At 41.5% G+C, this 25,910-nt stretch overlaps 2 protein-coding genes across 4 annotated transcripts; one reads left to right on the top strand and one right to left on the bottom strand.

Annotated features, from left to right (window-relative positions):
* The first annotated feature begins 1,936 nt into the window (after window positions 1–1,936).
* LOC117586711 (neuropeptide-like 1) lies at window positions 1,937–11,097 on the top strand. Of its 3 annotated transcripts, none has more exons than XM_034276994.1 (5): window positions 1,937–2,281; window positions 7,674–7,793; window positions 7,926–8,610; window positions 8,889–9,130; window positions 10,673–10,768. In XM_034276994.1, exons 1-4 carry the CDS (start codon window positions 2,210–2,212, stop codon window positions 9,128–9,130), a joined length of 1,119 nt encoding a protein of 372 aa, XP_034132885.1. In that variant the 5' UTR covers window positions 1,937–2,209; the 3' UTR covers window positions 10,673–10,768. The 3 variants fall into 3 exon arrangements, with proteins under 3 accessions (XP_034132885.1, XP_034132876.1, XP_034132894.1); XM_034276985.1 differs by having other exon boundaries at window positions 1,938–2,281; window positions 8,889–9,124; window positions 10,673–11,097; XM_034277003.1 differs by lacking the exon at window positions 8,889–9,130 and having other exon boundaries at window positions 1,944–2,281; window positions 10,673–10,861.
* Window positions 11,098–12,509: 1,412 nt separating this feature from the next.
* LOC117586721 (protein gooseberry-neuro) lies at window positions 12,510–24,172 on the bottom strand. The gene is made up of 5 exons (XM_034277017.1): window positions 23,708–24,172; window positions 23,265–23,578; window positions 19,942–20,053; window positions 12,998–13,591; window positions 12,510–12,874 (listed from the first exon to the last, which is right to left on the bottom strand). Exons 1-5 carry the CDS (start codon window positions 23,763–23,765, stop codon window positions 12,579–12,581), a joined length of 1,374 nt encoding a protein of 457 aa, XP_034132908.1. The 5' UTR covers window positions 23,766–24,172; the 3' UTR covers window positions 12,510–12,578.
* Window positions 24,173–25,910: the final 1,738 nt, after the last annotated feature.

Here is a 25,910-nt window from a genome sequence, read left to right as displayed (position 1 = left end):
GTTCGTTCTGCTCTGCTGGTACCAGTATCTCTCTATACTAGACACAAGGCCTAGTTCTTGTTATGTGTGCGATATTTTTAAAGCGTGACCACATGCTGACTACTTGACCGTTGAACGGGTTCCAGATTGCTTGCCACGCTAATTAAATTTCTGTTTTGTTTTTCTGTCCTTTGGGGGTGTCAAAGTACAACAAAAAACGCGTCTACTCTTTTCTTAATATGCTTTTTGGATGCCATTCATGAGGATCAGGGGAAAAGGGCTCGACATTTGTATTGTTAGATGTGTTATTGAATAACATAAACATAATAATTGTTTCAAAACGTCTTCAAGCTTTTTGTTATATAATTGAAGGTGTACACATTCGACCTCAAACTTTTATATAGCGCTGCATAATAAAAATTGCATGAAAATATTAGGTCGGCACGTGACGGGGGCTAACACAAACGCGAGCCTGTTAGCTCATCCTGTTGATCTGGTCTGCTGACCAAAGTTTATGCTTGGCTTGCCAGAAACAAAATGCGCTTGCAACACTTTTTCGAATCTAGCGTGGTCTGAGTGGATTTTCCTCATAGCTTTTTGCCAGTCGGATGTATCGGAGTGCAATCTGCCTTTGCCTCCGTCCGCGTATGCTGCATTCAGGCGTGAATATAACCCAACCCCATCCCAACATAACTACACGGACTCACTCACATATGCACGACCATTGGTGCACTTTGCGAAACTAAAATCACCGCTGAGTTTGGTTAGAGTCAACTCCAGTGCTTTTTATGCGGCGGCGGTTATGTTTACCCTTTTTAAGCTGTTGTATTTTATTTCGTATTCGGTAGCGGCATAAACTCAGCACCTATACTGTATGCTGCCCGTGCACGTGTAGGTGTATGGATTTTTATTGTTTATGGGACTTAAGTTAAAAAGATAAAGGTAGGATATCCGCACCTCTACTCATCATCTGTTTAGTAACGCAGATGATATGTTCGGCAAGAAGTTAAGGATCATTAAATGTGATTGATGAATGCATTGCCAGCCCATTGAAAAGCGAAAATCAAACTGAAAATTAAGGGACAAGAACCCTACCTTAATTAAGAGAAATTTCAAAGACCATAATTGTACTCAATTATTCATATAGCTAAGCTTAAAAAGATTCCATTAAGAAGCTCCGATTGTATGTATGGTTTTAAAACATTTAAGAATAAAATATATATAATAAAAAACGAAAATCTAGTTTTGCTTTGAAATACTTTTTAGGACGGAAAGTTCCATAAAAGACACACCAGAAAAATATGAGATACCAATCGATTAATCGAAAAAGTTATAATTGAATAGTATTTTTGTGTCTATGATGCGCCCAAATGGTTGCCAGTCCGGGCCTGCGTTCTCCGACACCCGTCCAAGCCATGGTCCAACAGTGCGTATGAGCAGCTCGAATTTCCGTCTCGGCTTCTCTTTTAATTGTGTGCCCAGCGTTCCGCAAGTGCTCTGGACAGCTGCTATGATAGAATGATGGTACCTCCGAGAGTGCCGACATATGAGAGAATCCGCAAGAGAGTTGAAATTGTATTCTCTTCGATTGGTCCCTAAGAGAGTGAAGCGAAAAGCTGAACTGTGGACAAAGGAAGAAAGAAAGCTCCATTGTGTCCACTGTGCTGCGCGCTTGGCCTCAATACTATTGACCTGCAAACAAGAAAAACTTAGCTTGCAGGGTGCTGTGACGTCATTACCTACCAAAGCGGCACACAAAAAAGGACAGTCTACGCGCAACATATCCTACGGCCTGCAAGTATGCCACCCGCTACCAGCAACAGTTGACGGCTGTTATCCGAGCCCCGTAAAGATTCAAAAGCTCCCGAGAGAGCAACTACCCGAGAGTGGTCTAGATTATCCGTGAAGCCGAGCGGGTATAAAAAGTCGAGTGTCCTGGCAAGTGGAAAGCAGTCGAGCTAACGACTCTGTTTCGAACGTGTCTACAAAGAAGCTGAGTTACTGAAAAGCCACGCGTCTTCCGTTATTGTTTTTACCAGTTTAAATACATTTTTTGAGGTACTGAGTGCTGTGTACCTTTATATTTAAGTGATTCGTAGTTTGATTCGTTAGTGAGTCTGTGTGCCATCTCTGTGGTCGTTCGCGTCGCGTGCGTTCTCTTTGATAGAAGGCAGGAAAACCAATTAACAGAGACTTAACAGTTGACTCTTTTCGGAGGAGGCCATAAACAATGCAGGCGGTGCACAGAACTGCACACGGCAGCAAATGGCTGATGCTGTTGCTTTCAATGCTGCTCAATGGCGTAAGTTCTGGGGCTTATATTTTAAGTTTTCCAATTGGTACTGGTTTCAGCAGATTTCAGTCTTTATGTTTCTTGGACTGGATGCTGCTTGTCACGTCGCTACTTTCACTGCCCTCTGCCGTCTCCTAAATATATATTTTTCTGTTCTGACGAGTGCTCGGTGGGGTATGCGATTCTGTAAAATTGCTTCTTTCGAGTTTGTGTATATCGCTCTGGTGGTCGTCCTAGCATTGTCGAGTTAGTTGGAAATAGAAAATAGGATACCATGAAGCTTTGTTAGCCAAATAACTTATAAAATGAGCTACATTTTATTTCAAATAATTATGATATTGATCTTCAAAAGCTTATAATTTCCATGGTCCTTCCGAAATTTACTCAAGTGAGCTAATAGCGTAGCTAAAATTGTCAAGAAATCATCATAACTCTCTTCGTTCTTCATTAATTAGATTTTCAGAAAATAAGAAATTGTCTGGAGCTGCTCAGCCTCAGAAGCCAACAATATAACTCAATTGGACTTCATTTTTTAAAGCACCGCTACTTTGTAGTAAAATAAATTTGCCAAAGTTGTTATTGCGATGGGCAGCTTCTTTTGACATTTGTCTTCTGCAACAGCCATTGCGGTGCAACAGCGCCAGGCTGACCACTACCGCGTTAGGTCGACACATGCGGTCCAAAGTTCAGCTTTTTAGTTTACATTTCTTCATTCTTTTTTATAATCGCTGTATATGTGAAATGAATGCAAAAATATAGTGTACGTTTCTGACATTTGCCGACATTATTCCACATTTGTGCTCCGAGATCCCAGACCCTTCATGACCAGGTCCTAGAGAGCAGAAAGTGATACAAATGGAAGAAAAGGAGACCCTTAGAGATTAAAAAAATATTCAATACTGAATACATACACACATACATGCTTACATATGTACATACATACATACATATATACCATAATGGCCATGGCACCACTGCCATTACAATACGAATGCAAGTGTGAGTGTTCCTGTTGCGTGAAAGCCTCCCACTTGCAATATGAGCGATATCCATACATACATACATAAATAGAAATGTACGATCTATGACGCATCACTCTTCAACGTCAATAGCGAATGCGGTTCTGTGACACAAAGTTATATAATTAGAACAGACATCGATTAATACTGCATGCAGAGGCATCATCTGCACCAAATCGATAGCAATTAAAACTGATACCTACCATGCCCATCATTCAAAGAAAATCGTGTGTACGTAATGTAGACGCGGAAAAACTAAAAAAAATAAGCTTAAAATGCAGGCAATTCGTAATTCGTATCCTTACCTTGTCCTATCCGTAAAATGAAATAATATGTAGATAGGTAGGCTCTCGGCCGTCAAAGAGCAAGCTAACAAATATTGGTTGTTGACAATGTCTGAAAACTTGTTTCAAAGAGTATTTTTATTTTATTTAATTCAAACTTAATAATCAACATGGGTCAGACATGACCAAAAAATGTGAATGTTTATTTAGGAATCTTCTTAAAAGAATTAAGTAAAACAACAATTCCTATCTTTTTGTGTTATACTTTAGAATTATCTTCCCGTTGTTTGGTTAACTAAGCTTAGTCATTTCAACCCCCTCGCCTTTAAATATTTTATATTGCATGATATTTTATCTGATTCCTCAGCTGACTCCGCGCATTTATAATACAAATACAAGAAAATATACTTTGAAAAAATTTCCATTCCATCCAAGCATACTGCGATTAATCGAAGACAGGAAAATGTAATGCAAATATATACTTAGACATGTGTATGTTCAAATGCCAGTAGAGAAATCTGGGGAAAACGAAAACGCAGCGTGACAAGATTTCAATATCGTCTCATGTTTTTTTGCTGCGCCAGTTGTGAGTTTAAATTTTTATAAATTGCCAGAAAACAACCACGAGAGAAAAAGCATTGGGTGGGGATTGCCGGGAGCTGGTCCATTACCTCATTCCTTATTGCGTTGCGCGTCGGTGTGCTTTGCTCTTCGCGTTGTCTATTGCAAAAGCTGAAAAATCATTTCTTGCTTTTCCGCTGCTGAATATACTCGACAGTAAAAGCGCTGAGAATGTTTGTACACACAAATTTTATAAAAAAAAGGGAAATAGGATAATTATATGAATATGATATGATTTATACACATGTATACATATGTATATGGATATACAAAACACAAAACCAGTAACGGTTGAGTATAAAATATCAATAATCGTGTTTGTGCTGCTGCTTGCAGATAGGCCACGACCATGAAAGCTCCATATGCAAACATATAAATTTACACTAGAGTTTTCCAGAAGATATCCTACATCTTATTTGTCTTTCTGGCTGATTGACAATTGACCAACTTTATATACCTAAAAGCGGCAAAATTGAAAACTTTATTGATTATTGTTTTTTGGTTTTCTATCAAATAGTTGACCATTTCCTTTCCTATCAATTTAGTCTCAGTTACTTTCATAATCAATGTAAAGGTCGTCAATGCGTAGGACGAAGCTCGTACACTCGTCACATATACAAATGTACATGTGTATTTATATGGAACCACTGTCAATGGCTGCTTGGGTGTCAGTAATTACTGAGTCGGCCACCGAAACTTGGTCAGGCATGGACAAAAAGCGTTAAAAAAAAAAAGTTTCAGCTTTTTCAAGCTCTTGTAAAGCGAATAAACGGAGTCATGTGGGTTTCATGTCATCCACCGGAAACATACAGTTAAGATAGGAATTCCATGAACGCATTTGTGACAAAATACCAGTCTTTATGGTAGACGCAGTGGAAGCAAATGTGGTGGCGGAAAACGTAAACTAGAAGGCAGGAAAACTAGATTTTAATAGAGCTTCACGCTCTATCAAGATTAATGCAATTTAATAAAATGTTATTTCCGTTTCTTATTAAAAAGAAAAATTTCACAGGAGGATCCCTTTTCTTGTAGAGTACATCATTTGTAGCTTCGAACCTTTTCTCAACTCACCTTTTTGGTTTTCATAAATTCCACAAACAGATGCAGGACTAAAGTCCGCTCCATCGCTACTCAGACGCTCGGTATTCCTAGGAAGGTCAGAGCACTTAAGTTTTAATGTTGCACAAAGCATTTATATAAGTAAAATACAAGTATAACGAAAACAGCTACACACTGCGTCATTAAATATACCAGGTAGTGCAAAAAAAGGGAGGCTGGACAAGGCAAATATGGGACTGCGTCGGCATGGGCCTCTGCGATAATAACATTTCTTGTGGCTGGACATAAGCGGCTCAGCAGGCAACAGCCAATGGAAAATTTGAGACAGCGGACAGTCCTTAGAGCCTTAGGCTCTATGTTAAGCATCATTAAGGGGGATGGTCAGGACGACGAAATGTCAACAGGATTCTTGGATATTCCAAGCTGATGCTCTCGCAACTTTTCCTCGGGCCAGTGCAGTTCGTGCATGTTCTTGTGCCCAATTAGGCAAACGTTTTGGCTTCGGATGAATTGTTTGACGTATCGTTTATTGGCAATGTCCTGTCGGCTTTCTTCTTACTGAGCTCATTGGGCAGACAAATTAAGCTTTCTTTTATTTTCGTATTGATTTTCTCCTCTTTGCTCTTCATAAAGTTTAATTGGATTTTCATTTTCGAGACCAAGATTCGCAGATGTAAGGACATTTTACCGGCTCGTTTACAATCCAAATCTTTGCAGATAATTTAATTAAATATTATCGTCCAATTACACAAGCGTTTTGAATTCGGATGAATTGTTTGCCGTATCTTTCTTATTACTGAGCTTATTGGGCAGATAAATGAAGCTTTCTTTTATTTTCGTATTGATTTTCTCCTCTTTGTTCTTCATAAATTTTAATTGGATTTTCATTTGTGCAGATATAAGGACATTTTACCATTTTACATTAAATATTATCGCTAAATTATCCCATAAAGTTTTTGGCTATCAAAAGCAGACAGAAAACTACCAGTAAAGTTTAATTGCAAACGAAAGGTAATTTGAATTACTCAGCTAAAAGAGATGTGAAGATTTACTCCAAAGTTCACCACATTTAAAAAAAAGATTAACGTTAGATCAGAGACCGAATTGAAAATATTTCATTCTAGTTCGCAACATTGGAGCTATATAGTGGGAAAAATGTTATCCACCAGCGTCGCTTTTCATTTGTCCTTCTATGAATAGAGGCCTTAGCCTGGCAGAACAATACTGTTGCAGTACGCAGTGTATCCACTCGACATTTAACGTTTTTGTTCGCTTGTTCGCTGGAATTTTCTGCCAGCCAGTTGAATAAGGACTAAATTCTTAAAGCCTCCATATTCAGTCACATGCACGACCACAGTCTAAAATTTACGCTCTGTCGCTAGGCGAATTATGGATATTTCAAATTATATTTGTGGACGTAATAATTTATGAATGTTTATTCAGGCAATTAAATGACTGTGCCTGACTAACGGAATCGCAAAAAATTTAAAATTTTAAAGGAATGCGGCTGGTAAACATTTTCTGACAACCAGGGACCACTTTAACGCTACCCAAATGTAAAGCAAATATATCCGAAATATATCAATTGCATACGACCTTCGGGGTATTACTTCAAGGGCTAATAAGACCTAAGTTCTGGCCTCACACAGTCGACCCAATAATGACAGCAACAGCTTCGGCTGCGGAGCCAAGAGCACAAACACACAACTATGTTTAGATTGCCATTTTCTAGTTTCGATTTACAAACCCTGGCGCCGCCAGCGAGCACATCCTAGAACATCCCGTTTGCCCGTGTTCTGCACGGGCTGTTGACTTCCGCCTTTCCTTTCGACGGTTCGGTTATTAAGTACGGAAGACCCCCACACACAAATAGTCGTACGTTTAATATATCCATGTATTAGCTCCAGTGCACTAGGAATTATCCTTTCACTTGAGCGACCATTTGGGCAGCAAACTGTTTCATCTTGTCTTTGCTTGTCTTGTGTGATTTCAAAGCAAAGTATTATGAGCTTCAGTACTCAGAAGTCACTCTGAAGTACTCAGAAAAGTCATACAAACTTTGTCCTTAGCAGGTTATTATATTTGTTTGTGAGACACTTTATTTTTAGATGTTCAGAAAGGTATGAAAGTCAATGTGACAAGCCAAATGCATGTGGGCTCTTCCTTATTTCTAAATGGAGCACCAAAGTAGGCAACAGCTGTAGAGCTATTTTTTAGTTCAGATAAGATTGGTTGGGTCTTTTACAAACAAGTTCATTGAATTGTTAGCTCTGAAATCGAGAAGACAGTACAATGCGCGAAACATCCACCCTAACGATTCTTGCAGAAATGTTTCATTCGAAAATTGTTGATTGTTGATGCTGGGTATAAATTGAATGTTTAATGCCCCTTTTTCATAATTTTTGTTCCTACCTTTAGGCTTTTCAGCCACGCTCGTTTGCCGTGAGTGGCAATGATGATGTAGCAAACGTATCGCCCTGCGAGGTGGAGTCCATAATAAATCAATTGATGAACCCCAGTACCGAGTATCAACTACACGTAAGTCACATTCCCCAACTCGTATTTATCTTTGACGTGAATGGATTTATTAACGCCGGTGCAGAGCAGCATCTGCAGCAGCTTTGAGTTTAAATTGCTTTTCTCCTTTTGACACATCTTCTACCTCTGTAGGCCTCCGCCTTACGTAATCAGCTGAAGAACTTGCTACGTGAGCGTCAGTTGGCCGTGGGAGAGGAGCAACCCCTAGGTGAGTACTCGGACTACATGGAGGAGGACAAGCGTTCAGTTGCTGCCTTGGCTGCGCAAGGTCTTTTGAATGCCCCCAAGAGAAGTCTGGCCACCTTGGCTAAGAACGGACAGTTGCCCACGGCGGAGCCTGGCGAGGATTATGCTGATTCTGATTCTGGTGAGCCAAGCGAGCAGAAGCGTTATATTGGTACCTTGGCCAGGGCTGGTGGATTGATGACCTACGGCAAGCGAAATGTCGGTACTCTGGCTCGCGACTTTCAGCTCCCCATGCCTAATGGCAAACGCAACCTGGCTACCATGGCGCGCCTTCAGAGTGCTCCAAGTACTCACAGGGAGCAGCCCAAGCGAAATGTGGCTGCAGTGGCTCGCTATAACTCGCAGCAGCATCACAATCAACGCGCTGGGGCTGAGAAACGGAACTTGGGTGCTCTTAAGTCATCGCCGGTGCATGGTGTGCAACAGAAACGCGAGGACGAGGAGATGCTACTGCCCGCTGCAGCCCCCGAATATGCCGATCCCATGCAAAGTTATTGGTGGTATCCAAGTTATGCTGGGTACGCTGATCTCGATTGGAACGATTATCGTCGCGCTGAGAAACGTTTCCTAGGTAAGTGTTCGGCTGTCTGGAGTAGGCCTATGTCTTGCAGGGTCCCATCTTTATTTGGTACAAACATGCAGACATTTACATTTTATACTCAGTCTAACCAGCAGAGGTATCCTTGGTTTACCTGCCAGAAAACATCGACCTCGGATTGCCGGGGATTCCTTTGATTTCTCGAATTTTAGCTAATGTAAACATCACCATGCACCCTAGCTAGCTGCTATCTGGCACCTTATTCGAGCACTGTTTTTGTACATACGTTTATATATATTATTCCATAAAAGACACTTCCAAGGATCCCGAGCTGTTCGGCATTGAGCATGGCAATGTCGCTGTTGCAGCTGCAGATGCGGAGGAGCCGGACACACAGCCAGGGAATGAGCAATTGACATCGCCACAGAAGCGCCACATTGGCGCCGTGTACCGCTCGGGCTTTTTGCCCAGCTACCGATACCTTCGCAGTCCCATTGGAGGCGGTGGTGGGCGCTTTAGTCGATCAGGACGTGACGCAAGGCAATTTGTATGAGTAAATGGCGATGGTTCGATGTGTGGTCCTTAAGTGTATTTTATTTATTTATAATTCATTTTCCTGTCATGAATGTGATTGCATTTGTATTTTACGGTTTTTACTGGTAACTGGAATGAGCTGATAAAATGTTGTATTGTATATGACAAGGAGTTTATAGCACATTCCTGCCAGAGACCCTTTCATCTGTACTCTTTCGCCTAGCCACTGATAGTTAACGTGTTCTGATTATGACCACTTTTATATTGAGCATGATAGACATTGCTAGTAGACGTTGTGGCTTACTGTCGAACTTAAAAAGGCCCAGTCGCACATTTCCGTTGTCATTTTAACTTCTCGAAAATTCCATTTACCGTTTTTTAGGTAAACGCGCTCAGGCAATGTTTTCCATTATCTTCGTCAGTCTTCCTTGTCACGGTATCATTGTGTGTTGAGGATAATCGGCTAATTTCCGCCACACTGTCTGGTAGTTGGCCATCATACACTCCATCCTGCTGCTGGCTTTTCTGAAAAGTTTTCAATTTCACAAGGCCCGGGTCTTAGGCGATTTAATGTTGTCATTTTTTGTATAACATTTTCATTCAAGTTTTGAAAGTTCTACCTCGTGCGCTTGAACATCTATGAATATATGTACATATTGTGAATGTACATAATATCAGGGAAGAAGTTTTGAGTTTTCTGAGCTGATGTCATCGTCTTTTTATCTAGCCCGGCCCCATGGTTTCGATAACAGTTAATGTTCCAAAGAAATAAAGAAATTAAAAATATGATCATCCTTCATTTCCATACACTGGCGCGCCCAGCCGGAGAGCAGCAACAGTTCTAAACGAAAGATATTTACGCCCAAAAATATGCTACGAATCAGAATATGTTGGGATATTGTTTTCGAACATTCCGAATAAAATTGCTATCGATCTATGGTATCGTATCTGACAGAGCTCCAAATTTGGAAGTTGCAGAGCAGTGCTGCAAAATTTTTTCGAAGTTTGCGAAGAAATGTTGATTAAGAGATAACAATTTTTAAATTAAACACGACCAAGAGGTGGCGCCAGTCTCCAACGTTTAATATTTTATTTTAAGTTTCCTACCTACCTATTCTTTTATTTATATCCAGTAACTATTTGAAATTATAAAAATTCTATTAAATCAATTGGCAACCTTGATTGGTATGTTCATGTTCATTTGTTTTCGTTTGTACACACGTAAATACATATGTATGTACATATATGTATGGAAAAATGTACTGAAATCTGTTAAGCTATTATGTTTAAAAATGTGTACTCTGTATTGGCATGCTACGGCTAATTGGCATGATCGACGTTATCATTAAAATTAAGTTTGTTTACGCTGGCATTTCAATTAGATAAATACCCGTTCTTGGCGCCCTTATTCTTGTAGTGAAGCTTGTATGAGATATTTCTACAATTTTCACATTGAGTCTCTTAGTGCACTTTTATTTTATGTACATCTGTAGAATTGTTATAGCGCGTTTGGTTTTGACCTTTATGGGATAAGACTAATGCAAATCTCCGCCCCATACAGGTCGCGTACTACCCCCAACACGAGCGACTGCGTCAACCCATCGCAGCCGTTTGTAAGCGCTGTTTCCTACCCAACCAACCGACGATGAATTGGAGCGGTGCTGGCATACGCGGTCGTTTGTCTAAAATATATGAGGATACCGAAGGCGAGTCTCCCAGAGCCTTTTCTGCCCACATGCGAAGCATCTCAAGCAACTCGCTGCCCACGGGATCAGCAAAGAGCCCTAAGCTTCCACTTTCTCGCTCTGGTGCTCCTGTGTATCCTCCCTTCCACTCCTGGGGCACTCCGCCGCGTATTACAGCACTGCATCGACGCGAATTTCGACGCAACATGGACAATTACGAATACTAAATATCGACAATATAACTTATATACAAATTATGATATATCAATTACAATAATACTATTAATGGAACTTTAAACTCTACGGAATTAGTGTAGCTCCCTCAAAATGTATTGACTTATTTACATGGCAAGCACACACAACTGCCGTAGTGTGGTTGCATGTGCCCCACTCAGTATCGATGTATGAATAATATCTAAAGTAACTGATATCAGTGCAAAGTAAAAAAAAACCTTTAATATCAATGCAAATCATATCGCCATATATGACTTATACACTTGAAGACAAATACTAAATTAGTGCCAATGTCGTACCTTAGCAGGAGTGCTAGTGACTCAATCGAACTAGAACTCGGTGAACTTCAGTTGAACGATAATATACTGATACCCGTTAGCCAGCATTCTTTTAGAATTTCTCTCTCCACCGTCAGTATTGTATGTGTAAATGACAATAACTATTTCTTTGTAGTTCAATGCTAAGTCTTGCTATAACGAGTGTATATACGGGACAACTGCTTAACGACAATACAACTTTGGTGAATATCTAATATACTTATATCAATATACACGTAAACTGATAAACATACATACATATGTACTTCGGACAATAAATAATACATTGACAATAATGTTTCAAATATTTCGAGTATCTCATTTGGTTTGAAGAATTTCGAGTTATTTGTTAAGGTCCTTGAAATATTAAAGTAAATAAACATATTCACTATGCGTAATGATAAGTCTGATGTTGACAATGTTGAACATAAACGTTTGTTTATCAACTCATAATATTCGCTCTGCAGAAGGTTAGAAAAAGCTGTATTTAATATCAATTACTAATCGTATATATGTACATACATACATATACATATGTATGAGAAATAAACACGGCAGCATGGAGTTCCCCCGTTTCAGAAGAAAAAGCTCTGTGAACTCATTGTTCGAAGTACTAGTAGAATTAAAATATCAACGTTCTATACACAATATACATATATACATATATACATATGAAATACCAATCTAATAAAACTATATACATACATATGTATTACTGATTTGATTCTACACTACAGAGCCAGAACTGTGTCGTATCTAAACGGGAGGTGTTAACAAAAAAAAATGCGGGGATCATTAGTGAGCGATCTTCAGAATTTCTCATAGGTATGCAGAAGGTACATACATTGTCTAATTCGCAAACTCACTTCTATTTAATTTATTTAAAGTGTTAATTTATTTTAATTTATATATGTACATATATGCATTTTTAATGTTGAACAATACCGCGTCACGTTTAGAGTAGAAAAATAAATATATCTATCTATCTGAATAAACTACTTAAAAAGAAACACGTCACCAGCTTTAGTTCGCATCTAATAGCCTGTAATGTAAATGTAGTAAGCGGAGTAATATTTTCCATATTCACGTTCAGAGTATATAAATAGTTTTCCAACATTAACATGTGCCTCTGCTGATAATTGAAATGCATAAAACTGACACGAAAGTTGAATGGGGTTCTGTCCCTGAGCGTGCAAAACGCTCGTAGAGTGTCGTCACCGGCTTTATTAACTCACGACCAATACTTGGCCTGACCCTGCGCCGGCAACGGGTGATTGTAGGCAGCGGCTGCTGCAGCATTCCCATGTGCCGCTGCAGCGGCATAATCATTGAGTTGGTGCTGGGCAACATGGGCATTGTAGTTGGCTGCCGCAACAGCCGACTGGTTGAGATGGTAGGCAGCCTGCGACCAATTTGAGGGAGTTTCCAGCTTTGAGTAGTTGTCGCTTAAGTGCAAGGAAGGCGAGATCTTTGAAACGCTATCGGCGGTTAATTTAGAGAAGTCATCGATGGTTAGCTTGGAGTAGTCTGAATTAGAAGAGAAAAGCGAGGATAAAGTTAGACAATAAAATATGTAAGATTGCACTGTGATAGGAAAGTATTGAAGAGCCAATTATTTGTTCATGTACATATATATATGTGCGTACGTACCTTGGTGATAATAGTTTTGACTGGCAAAATGTCCGGGCTGTGCAAAACTTCCTGGGAATCCGTGCTGTGCGGCACTTTGTACCAAGTCGTAGCCGCCCATTTGTGTGTGATGATGAACAGCCGCTGCTGCAGCTGCTGCACTGTGGTGGGAGCTTGGGGCATGAGCAGAATGATGAACACCATCGTTAATGTTTGCGCCATTGGCGGTGGCCCCTGCAGCCGGACTGTAGCCCGCCATTGAGCCAACGCCGAGGGGACCGAAGCCGAGGGGAGCCGTCGCTCCGCCAGGACCAACGCCTACTCCCACACTTGCACTGCCACTGTTCATTGGCGAAAGACCGGAGCTTGATCCTCCAGAATGTTTCCGGAGACGAGCCCTTCGATTCGAGAACCAGACTTGAATGCGTGCCTCAGTCAAGGCTGTGGTTTGGGCTAGCTCCTCCCTGGTATATACGTCTGGATATTGGGTTCGGGCAAAGGCCCTTTCTAAAGCCTCCAATTGCTCAGCGGTGAAAGTGGTACGAGATCGTCGCTGCTTGCGTTTCAGCGGAATTCCAGGCTCAGACTCCGTATCACTAATATCCGAATCGCGGCCTGGAATTGGATGGGAAAGTTATCATCAGCTGGAACTCGTTCTTTATTCAAAGGCAACTAAAATTATTAACGCCTCGTAAGAGGCCATACAATTTTCCACGCTCATATTTTTCAAACGAAACTGAATCATATAGTGTGGTTCTATCTACGGATCCACCGCGTAGGGGCACCGACGCAGATCGCCAGTGATCGTGTGACCCCCAAATCAATTCCAAGTCATAGCTCCATATAAATGGGAGTCGACGTTTAATGCGCGCCATTGCATATTAATTGAAATGTCGGGGAGCGCAGCAAATCTGTCAAAAGCCGCCGACAATCACGCAGAAGGCTGAAAGATGACGCGATTGGCACTTTTTAGGGTGGAAGGCTAGCTGCTGTGGCGAGGGCGTAGCCGCAGGCTCGTAAAAGTCACAGCACTTGATAAGTGACACAATATATCATATTACACAAGAAGATGATCGGCAAGTTGTCAGCGTCCATGGAGGAGTGCGTCAATTAACTTCGGCATCTGTTTACGAAAAGGAAAAGCCGCCGTCATTGGCAATCGGGCTTGAAGCGCGGCGTGTGGCATGGTCGACCTTACCAGAGCCATGCCAAATTATTTGGAGAGCTCATTACACAATAAACTGAGTTTTCAGACGGGGGCGGAGTCACAGCCATGCCAGCTTAGGATAAAAGCGTAGAAATCATCGCTTATAATCGGTATCATTCAACAAGATCACAAGTTCATTTTTTAGAAGAATAAACAGAGGCAGGACGACCTCTTTCCAGAATCGTGCGGTAAATTATTTGTGCATACATATGTGTGGTTGCATGGGTACTGTATCCCTAAGAGCGCCCTTTGACCTATTTCTGTTCCGGTCAGCGCTGGAGTCAATCTTTTCCGGTCTGCAAACTGAAATTTTTAATTGACTTAACGAGTGATGGGGGTTTCCTGTTTCTTTAGATATGTGATTAAAAGTAGTTTATACCTCATGGGAGGTGCTTGTAAGTTAGATCTTTCGATGGTATAAAATCATTTAAAGATATTCTTAGCTGTTTCTTTGGTTTAATATTGAAAATTAATATATTTGTATTGGTTTAAACGGACACGTACCTTCTTAAGAATACTACAATGTAACTGTTTAATTTTTTAGATCTGTTAGAGCCCAGTTGAGTTATTAATGATTCGTACGGGACAAAGCTTCAAAATTATAAATATACATCGGCACGCTTATAGGCTTCACAGATCTCCAGACCACACCCAAAATACTCTTAAGCGATGCCGCCAAAGCGGTACGCCCACAGTTAAGTGCTGTCTGTGGTTCAATAAAAAAATCAAAAAGTTCACATGTGTATTAAGTAAAAACGAATGGATATGAATGATAAAATACAGAAGTCACATTATTAATCTTTCAACAGACGAAACAATAAAACTTAATTATACGAAAGAAGGGGAGTCGATGTAGATTCCAGAGACTGCAGAAGCCATGGAAGCCATGGAAAGAAGACAAAGAAAAACGGGTTCGAGAAACGACACCAAAGCAAAGGTGGAAGGGAAAAATAAATTAGTTTTTAAATGTTAAACATTTTATTAATTTGTTGTTAGTTGCCCATTAAAAATGCTCGTAGACCGATAAGAGAGGCAACAACACTGGCGGTCCAAAGATAAAAATTCCAACAGCGCCCGAAACAAAGGCACTTTTTATTTTGGCACCAGAATCGACAATGGCTGTGGCACCACTTTGGCTACCGTGATGCTGCTCTGTCTTTCCGCTTTAAGGCTTTCTTTTTTATGACTGGACCCTGTGGAAAATTGTGTGGGGCTCCAAGCTTTGATAAATTACTGTAGCTCCACAATCGGGGAAGGCTATTCCATCATTTTTGACGACGCGTACCTTCAAGTTGCGTTTCGGAACAGCAGGTAGTACTTCAGATGCTGTGCGGTCAAATAACATGATCTTGAGGCCTAGTGCAAAAGGCAAACGGGCAACTTTCAACATTATTTTATATTTTTCATTTATATTATTGGAGACCAATCACTTCTGATGGACAATTGGTGCATAACCTTTATCTGAGCTGTGGCAAAGATCAATCTGTCTTTGGCTATTAGCCTATTCGAGCACACATCATCGATCACCAATCTTGACATTGACTATACTATTTAAATTGGTGCATCTGATGTTAAAGTCTTAAGGGCTGCAGGCAGAATTTAACTTCAATTGAAAAAAATTCTTAAATACCGTTTTCTACGTTGCCCTGCTGAAGAGCCGGGTCTGCGGAGCCCAACCTGTCAGATGTCAGTGCAGAGACACGCGCGTTCTCTGTCGCCAAACATCAGATTTGGGATTTGAAAAAATCTTGGGACCATATGACATGGACATGGGCACGGCTGAAGGGGCAACGGCAACCCAACTCAGCTCAGCTCAGTCGGATATGTTATTTTTTAAGTCTTCAGATTCATGTCAGCAAAAGGATTACAGGAGCTTTAAAACGTATGCCGCTTTAATATTTAACAAGATCTGAGCTGGGAATAGGTGTGTAGACGAAATACCTAAAATTTAAAAAAAACTATAGTATGTACAAGTATATTTTTATATTGAAGACGTTCATAGTGGAACAGATAGTTGGCTTAGTTCTTATAATTATATGAACATCAATAATTATGTAAATGCCTAAATCGAACATGAATATTCTATCGATGTATGTTCTCAACGTACTGGCAATGGGAAAGTCATTCCGATTCGAACAAAAAATCTAAATACAAATGAGCGGACAGCTAAATACGATCATCAAATTCAAAATCATTTCCAATGACGCCCATTTAAACTAATTTACAAATGTTGTGGAGCCTTCAATGAATTATGATGGAGAGGAGTAGGCCATGGGGCCAAAATTAGTTATAATCATAATCCGGCGGCAAAATATACGAAATCGTTAAAGGAGTCGAACTTAAGGTTCCGAACGAAAATAAACTAATTTAAATAACAATGCACACAAGAACTTGATCAAAACAAATCCCAGATGGTGTCCGACCTGCCAAAGTCGAAGTGAAACGCACAAAAAGAAAGAGAGTGAGTAAAGGGGAAAGAGAAATACAGAGTAGAAAAGAGAAAACGAGACAGAGAAGTCGGTTAAAGTGTGATAATGCGTTAATAAAATATTTTGTAACTCATCAACACGAAAGATGCACTCGGGGAGGGCTCAACCGTATCAGTATACCGACGGCGGCAGAAACAGACAAGAGTCAGGTTGAGATGATCAGGGCCACAATAAGATCAAACAGAACGCACCAGGACACCCTGGTGGGCATTAAAGATGCCGCTCAAGATCGGTGCATTTGAAGTCAAAGCGATGCTTTTGTTACGTTGACACTTTTTTCGGGCATGAACGATTTTAATGGGTTTTCGAGTCGAACAAATGGGCCAACCACGGGATCAGGCCATATGTGTGAGCGAGGGGCGGCAGAGACTTGGTCAGGGACGGCCAGGCACAAGGGCAGCGACAGAGCTGCGGGGCTATAGACCGCACACACATGAATGTTAGTGCAGGAGCAGGAGCAGGATATTTTTGCGCAATCACCGAGAGGCCGAGCTCTTCCTCGCCGAGCAATAATTTGTCATGTGACACTGCAGGAATGCGGCACTCTCTTTTCGTCTCCCTCGGCTTCTCGTTGCGGTAAATTAAAGAAGGTGTGACCTCTTATAACAGGATCCCCTTGGGCGGCATCCGTTTGCCTTCGTCGGCCATTGCCACCTCAAAGTTTTTTTTGCAAATAATTGAACCTGTTTGTATTTTCGTTTGAAAAGGACCTGCCCTCGTATTGCTGCCGCTTTGTCTGGTTCTGACCATCGAGGTGGGGGAATATATTTTGTAAATATCCTTGCCCATTCCCACGGCGGTCTTTCTTGATGTCATTGTCCTATCCACTAATTGCCACAAGTGCTAGCCTCGTCTTTTCTTCTTTCTTACCATCGCTGACTTCTTGTCGGTGTTTTGGCATTTGATTTCTTTGTGTTACCTTACTTTCTTTCTCTGAGTGTTAAGAGCAGTGCGGGCTGTAATACTAATCGCACACGTATTTATCAGTCAAGCGGCTTGACTTTGGGTTACGAGATCAGACAGCTTGGATATTGCCAGGCTATTTGGCGGAGGCGTTTCAAACGTTTAGCTGTATTTTTTTGTTTGTGTGTTTCAGAAGATCGGGCGATCAATATTTATCATGTTACAATATTCCAAGATGTGCATAGAAAAATGCACCATAAATTATTGCTGAATTGCAAATGATAAACTATGGCAGTGGCTGCTCGAACATCGGACATATGCGTTTTTGGTGTTTTTTTCTGGCATAGGTTTCAAGATTAAATTCTTTTTTAATTGGTATTTAGATGAATCTGTATCGCCATATCTCAAATGCCATCAATGCTCTTAATAACGTGTTTAGTTGAATCATTTTGTTGGCTTTGCTTACAAATGTATTGATTTTTTTCATGGAAAATTATAACAGCACTTTTGACACCAACGCTTTTTCACTAGCCCCGCACAATTAATATTTTTGGGGTTTCTTAACCTATTATTTGATTCACCATGTCTCTTCATAGTTTTTGGTTTACGAAAGATCAAAGCGAGCCGCCGATAAACGAAGTCAGCGACAATGAGGCATCAAAGTCTGCGAGATGGTGGTTGGAAATTCGTTGATGGAGCTGGGACTTGGAGAAGTCGACGGACACGGACGTGTCCCTATAAATTGTACAAAATCCAAATCAAACGAAATTATATGCGAACTAAAGACGAAGAAAAATATTTAATAATGCATAATTTTATTTTCGGTGTCTTCAGGTCAGAGCAAGAAATCATTTCGTCGCTGGCAAAGGAGGCGTTGATTACAGGCACCGGCACCGACTTTGTTATCTCTGGTCTCAGGTCTCAGATCCCAGAGATTCCAACTCTGTTGGGGTCTGGCCAGTTGCATCTTCAGATGTGTCTCTGTGATGCCGGTTCCGATTGGGGTTCTGATTGTTACTTAAAAATGGGTAGATGGCTGGGTGCAGTTGTTGCTGCTCTTGGTGGATGGGCGTAATAATGGTCCGAAGCATGGGTACAAGGATGCAGATGAGGACAGAGGAATCAACTATGACGAGAGGGCGTGAGCTTATTATACGCTTCGACAACATAATGACCACATTGCTCAAGGGTTATATAGATTATGCTTAGTAAATACTTAATGTATGTCGGATTCCGCAAATGTCAAATGGACTATGCAAACAGGTGCTGAGAGGAATAAGCCCCAACCTTAAGTAAAATATAGAGGTCGGATGAAAGGGAAAATGGGGAACTGAATATGAATATATTCATTATGAATTTACATAAAAAAGTGGCAGAAGAACATTAAAGTCAAATGTTAGAGATTCAATCACATCCTTAGCTCATAATTTTCCCTGTAACCATTAAGTGCAAAAACGACATAAGAGTATACATGAACGGTAAGGTAAGGTCAAGGTAACGGAAACTTACAATTCTTGCATTATTCATTGCATGAATGCGAGCGACTACCACTATCGACCTGCACTCATTCAAAAAAGGCAACGTCAAGGTGACAACTAAGGGACTCGCCCTCTAAGCCATTGTAAGGCGAGATCTCTGTTGTGACAGTCGGCCAAGGTCGGCAAAATATCACAGAGTGTCTGCAAAATTAACAATTGCCAAAATCCTGATCATAATATTTCGGTTTTCGGCCCTAATGGAACAAATCCAAGTACAGTGCTCTCTCTTTCTCTCAAAGAGTGCGTCTAATGATGCATCGGGAGATCATAGAAAATAATTTTCTACTCAATTTTCAACCAAGCACAACAGAACAGACACCGCTTTGACCCCGCCGATCGTTTATCGAATGACTTTGCATATTTAGTCTGATTATTGGCTCCGCTCAAAATGTGAACGTCGGAAAAAGAGAGAGAAAGATGTGATCTCACGCAAGGCAGTGGAAAGCGATGTTATTAGCTGGGACTGGATCTGGAACTGGTGCTCAGTCTGGGTTGTCGAAAAAGAATCTTGAAACTTGTGTACTTTGATTCTCAGGTGTCATCATTTACACCTATTTCGGTTGGGTATAGCCAACAAGCGATAGAGATCGTTATCGTATAGGCAGAGCGTTCCATTGTAGTAATTTTCCCTTTTCTGAGCGGCTTTGATTTAAGTTTAAGTCGCTCGTTCTAAGACGATCAAAGTAATGTTGCCGACACAATTTTGTTGATTTGAACTACAAATGATTTGATGATGATTTTCCGAAATTATCAAATAAATGATCAGTGGTTTTCACAATTAACATTCTCAAATAGGTTTCTCTATCATATCAATCTTGTTTTACTTACCGCCTAGAATTCCATGGATGGTGTAGTCCTTACGACCGTCTTCGCTACCCCGATCGTTACCCCTTAACAGGCGGCTGATGGATGATGTTGATGGTGGATCCGCGAAGCCTTCCTGTATTTAACAATTAAAGATTTCTGATTTACATTTATAACTCGATATATCTGGAATCAATAAATTATATTCTGATGAGGACGCGAAAGTCGACTCGATAATATACATATCTACATTGGGCACACTACATATTGAGGGCTCTGACATAAACACTATAGTTGCTGGACAGCTCCTTGTGGTTGCACAATTTTCATATATATATAGCTGTCTTTCTATCCACTTCTTCTTACCTTGGTCGTGTAATCCAATTATGGAAATGTCAAGCTAAGAGTTAGGCCATGCATGAGAACTTATCTCTACCTGCTGCCGTTTAAAATGCCTGTGTCGCGCGTTGTATTAAAAACAGAGACAAGTGTTGAGATTTGATAAAAACAAGAGAGAAGACTGAGGCGGTAAAACAAATTGCAAGAGATTCGCCAGAATGAAGTTTATCTCTGAGATGCAAAGTAAAGCTCTTTCCTCAATATGATTTACTTGAGACTACTCGAGTCAAGCACAATCTACTATCTCTGTTTGAAAATTCTAACTGTTCATCACTATCATTCTCACTATTTTCATTGAAACAATAGATCGATCCCGAAATCAATTCCAAATCGGAAAAAAGAACTATTTTCCATTTTAGGCTACGAAATCTGTCAGTCTTAATTAGAGCAACATGCTGGCTTCAACTTTAACTTCAGGTTACAGCTAACCGCTGCATAAGGAAGCGCATCTGGGCTAAGAACTGAGTACAGGCCAAAGTCTATTACGTCCTGAGGTCGGTTTAGCCAGTCGGTTGAGCCGCAAACATTTTCATGATTATTAATATTTTTCCACAGACAAAATTATCATGACTTTTCTCGGACTCTCTTGAGGTTTGTGGCTAATTCCTGAGCGAACAAAGGTGGCAACTGGCGCTCAAAGACAAGACAGGGACCAGACAAGACAAGACGCCGAGCACGCGAACCGAAACTGACATTTTGTCCAGTCTGGGTGGTGGCGGTGGTCTGGCCGGGCCGGGCCGGGCCGGGCCGCCGTGGGCTGTCTGTTTAAGTGGTGTTGGTATCTTGCTACCGACTCCTATTTCTATTGAATGTGTCATAAATACAACAAGATAAATGTGCTTTGATTTTCAACTGGACTTTGTTGCGTTATTAATAAATGGGTCTGCGTCTGGGGTCTACCTTCCTGTACCGGTTGTCCAGCTGGAATGTGTGACGGCTTATCTTGTAGCAACTGACAACTGGATCCCAATTTCAATTTCAAACTCAAACTCAAGCCCAAGTCCACCCAAGCCGATCTCGATCTCGATCTCGGTCGAGCCCCCGACTGCGAGATATTTTTTTGCCTTTCCCCTTGGCTTTTCTGCCTTAGCAATTTCAATTGAAATTTAATTAATTAGTTGACAGTTGGATTGACACTTGACTGTGCTTCATTCGTATAGAACTATTTATTTACAATATTATTTTCCTTCTGCGATCGTACTTTGGGGCCGCCATGGCTTCTGGCTTGAGTGACAGGGATAGTGCGTAGTTTTTAATTAATCAAGTTTCTTGGAAATCAGAAACTCAGAAAATATGGAAGTGAAGAACTTACCGTCATCAACATGCAACAAAATTGGATGATATCCAAATCACTTCCAATGGGCAATAACCAGTAAAATCAATCACGATCATCGATTGAAAAATTGTCTAACGAAATGGTAACTGTGCAGACAGATAGTGACAATCAAGTCGAAGGCAGAGGCATTCAAAAAGAAAAATCGAGAAAAGCGAAAGAGCAAGAGAGATGCCGATAGCGTGTTCTAATTCAGCGTGAAGCGCACCTGGAGGCTGTTCTTACGCCTACTTCCTTGACAACTAAGGCATACAAAATGAAAACGCCTCACAGATACAGAACGGTGATTTGATGCAACCAGAGATGCAATTGTGTGAGTGAGCTTTATCTGGCCGATCATATCGATGGCCGCTCGAATTGGTGACGCCATATAAAGTGTAACTAATTGCGGCTTCAAATAAAGAGCAGGACGACATGAGCCTCCAAAAGGGGCTGGCGCATGAATATGCGAAAACAATGTATCTTCCATCCTTCGTGCATACAAACTGGCCGAAAGGCGAAAAACGACTACAATTCAGCCAAAAAGGGCTCCAAGGTGGTGCTCTGCGAATAGACCGTATGCCAATATCGAAATATTACGCGAGACAGTTGGTCTGTTCTTGGAGTTCATGAATAAGCTATGTACAGATGTATGTATATTGACGTAGGTTCAGAAATCAGTTTGAGGTCTGTCCACTGAAATTGCATTCCGCTTGCTGATTTATATGTGATTATGTGTGTGTTTTACGTTAATTTGTGCAAAAGTAATGACTGAGCATGTGCGATTCTGACGAGGTGCTTGGGTTTTTCGTTTTGGATTTTTACGCTGACTGTGTGTTGACATACTACTTATATTGAAATGGGTAAAAGATGGCACGATGACACTCCGGCAAAGTTTTTGTTCGATTTTTATATCTCCTATTAAAACGTGACAAGAAATAAGTTTGACTGGTGAGGTAAGATCTAAAATAAATGATAACTCTGCCAAAAATACACTGAGGGATTGAAATCGGAATTGAATGCACCATCAGATTCCTTTTTCTTTGGCGTAAAATTGCGTGACAAGCCGGAAGTTTGGAGCGATGCCTCGAAGCCAAAAGGCAAGATAAAAATACAATTTTTTGCACCTTGCCGCCTCAAGGATGAAACACAATCCATGCCGACAAGAAAACAAAAACTATAGCGACAACAACAGCAACATCAACAGCCTACTCTTTATGGTTTAATCGATTTCTTAACGGTATGGGTGGCATGCGAAAATTTGTCGTCGCCGTTGTACAACAAATTTGTCAATGGGCGGCCAAGTTCAAAATCGATCCTGGGGCCATATGGACCATTTGTGCTATGGGACAGCCGGCATATGCAAAGGGCCGAGAAATGTCACCGGCAACGTGCCATAACAAAGACAGCGGGCGGCCAGAGTCTGCCACGTGACTTTTCGGAAAACGGAAGTAAACGACCAGCGAATGGTCTTTTCAAAGCAGTTGGTATTGGTGCATCTCTTGTCTACATATAATACCATGCGGTTATGGCCACTGCTGGGCCTTGCAAGTCCTTGGACCCTTTATTTTGTCACATTTCATTGCCTCATCTAGTCGTGCAGGTGCTGTCAGACTGCACCAACCGAGTAACTCACCTTGATTAGCTTTTCTCGTATCTCCCAACTAAATATGCCGGGATTCTCCTTCCGTAACTCATCGATCCGTGTCTCAATCTCAGGCGAGGTCACCTTTGGCTTTGATCCACCAATGACCCCTGGCCTAATCGAGCCCGTCTCCTGATAACGGTTTAGAATCTTTGACACACACCCATGCGAGACTCGCAACTGGCGTGAAATCACGCAGGGACGAACTCCACTTGCCGCCATTTCGACGATCTTTAAGCGAATGTGATTGGGCAACGGACGACCATTGATAAAGACTCCTCCGAGTTGGTTAACGCGACCTTGTCCTGTAAAAGAGAAAGAAACCATATTTCAATCTTATGCCCCAGATTTATTTAGAGTGTGTCGAATGGTTCTCAATGAAAGTTAGAGACTTTCATTCTCTTGGTGCATGATAAGCCCACCCGTTAGCTTACCTTGAAAGGGATAACCCGCAAATAGAGGCCGCAGGGAGTTGGCGCTAGACATATCCATATTTGTCCAAATCCAATTGCTTATTCAATAACTTAGAAATTAGGTCGATGTTTCACTTTTCAACGAAAATAGCTTTGGCTTCGATTTCAATCAAAGTGCCTCAAATTCAATCCACCTCCACAACAATGACACCGAAAAACTCAACTATTCCCTAACAATCACATTCGAAGTAGACGAAAAGCTCCACCTCATCATCAAGAACTCTGACATATGCGATTTCCGATTCCGACGGAAGTTTGCGACTCTCCACCCGATAGCGGGCTAGCGGCGACAATCTAGCTCGGCGCAACGTGAATTTTTCTTGGAATTACGCGCTTCGGCGATCAAACAGCACGAGACTTGCAAGGCAACTAAAGAGGCGCGCGAGCATAAATTAACGAAGGCCGGCCGGGCCCGGTTGATGTCGACGACTGCTACGGGGACGGACGAACAATGAGATCGCTCCATAAACTGGTTTTCCACATCGGGCAACTACCACCACTCGTGCTGATGGAGATGGAGATGCTAGCGAAGAGGGAGAGCGAGAGTAGCTTTCGCGCCCGCCCTTTCTGTGTTTTCTGGCTGCTCGGGAGCCACACCAACATGGCAACGATCAAAAACTTCAGTGTGGGACAGAGATGGAAGACAGAGTGACGCGTGAGAGCTGAGGGAGCACTCTCCGGCGCTTTAATCGAGCTGCAATGCCACGCCTCGAGAGAGCTCTGATTGGCTGTGCTCGCTCAGGGCGGTTCAGGCCTGAGCTCAACTTACGTTTGATATTGTAAGATATCCGTTATCCATCCGCACATCAACATCAACCCCCTGCCCGCTGCCGTTTGGCTGATCATTTTGGAAGTGCAGCTGTCCACGGGCACGGGCCCGGGCTGGGCTGGGCTCCTGTCACGGCCGACACATTTGTGTGAATTGTATGACTCTTTATTTTGTCGCTGGCAGCCAATTAAAGCGTGAAGGCTGCCGACGGCTCAGGACATAGACCGGCATCCAGGCCGAGAGCCAGACCGAGCCCAATGCCATAAGCATTATCAATCGTTCCGCTGTTGGCAGTTTTAGCACCCACAGTTGTGTGTCGTGTGTTCTCAATGTATGTTTATCCGACTTTTCCACCGCCATCTCCTTTTCCCTTTGCCGGTCTAGTTGGGTTAGGTCTTTGTCGTCAAACTTTATGGGGGTTCGGGTTTCCTTTAGCTTATTGGCTTATCCTCTCCTGCCAGCAATCGCCCAGACACAATGCAAGTTCATGCTTATTAACGATGAAATCATTTGAATATTCGGAACATTCAGATGAAACTGCATTTAATTTACGATATGCAACGTAATAAGGACCTTTAATAAGGTCGCTCCATTACTGCAAGTTCATTAGGACTAAGTATGTCGTATCCACGTTCCGTAATCCTTGTGGCAATGAACGTGTGTCTGGGCAATTCCCAAAAGGCTAGTATCTTACCAAATATCCCAAATCGCGAGTTATTTTCAATATGGAGCCAATCCTTATCCTTATCCTCCAATCCAAGCTCGACCTAATTCAGTACCATCATCCTCATGAGGATTTTTCCAATGTTCTACCCTAAACTACCGATATACAAACATAAAAATCCATCAACATCCATTAAAGCAAACGAAAGTCACACCTGGTTCGGTTTGGACTGACTGTCTGCAGTTTTAGAAAAATTGAAAAACCAGCGAACAAAAGCGAAAACAGCCAAAGGACATCATCATACTATAAAGAATTATGCGTGAAGTTTACGCATATTAAGGATACGCACATGCCGCCTGCATCTGGCTTCGGAAAAGGCACAGAGGGAAATTTAAAGAGAGACAAAATGGCTGCTCTTTTCTTTGTGCGTATATATGTACATATGTGCATACATGTATGTATATATATGCATGTGAATACGTATGTATTCAGTAAGTCGAAGTGAGTCCTGTGTAGAATCAGGATCAGACATGCAAATCTCTAGTCTAAATAATATTTCAGCAGATTTCATCCAACAACTCGATTGAGCGGAATGAGCTGGCTAGGCTGAGGAAACAACCGTTGGCCATTGAGTGGAAGTCAGGGTGAGAATTGTAATACTCAGCTGGTCTAGGCTCTCTGCTGGCATGCACCATGAAATAATCGGAATAATGCTCGTTGCTAATGGAGCG

Source organism: Drosophila guanche, unplaced genomic scaffold (assembly GCF_900245975.1).
Source record: "Drosophila guanche unplaced genomic scaffold, DGUA_6, whole genome shotgun sequence".
NCBI classification, from domain to species: Eukaryota; Metazoa; Arthropoda; class Insecta; order Diptera; family Drosophilidae; genus Drosophila; species Drosophila guanche.
This window is presented reverse-complemented; position numbering and strand designations above follow the sequence as displayed.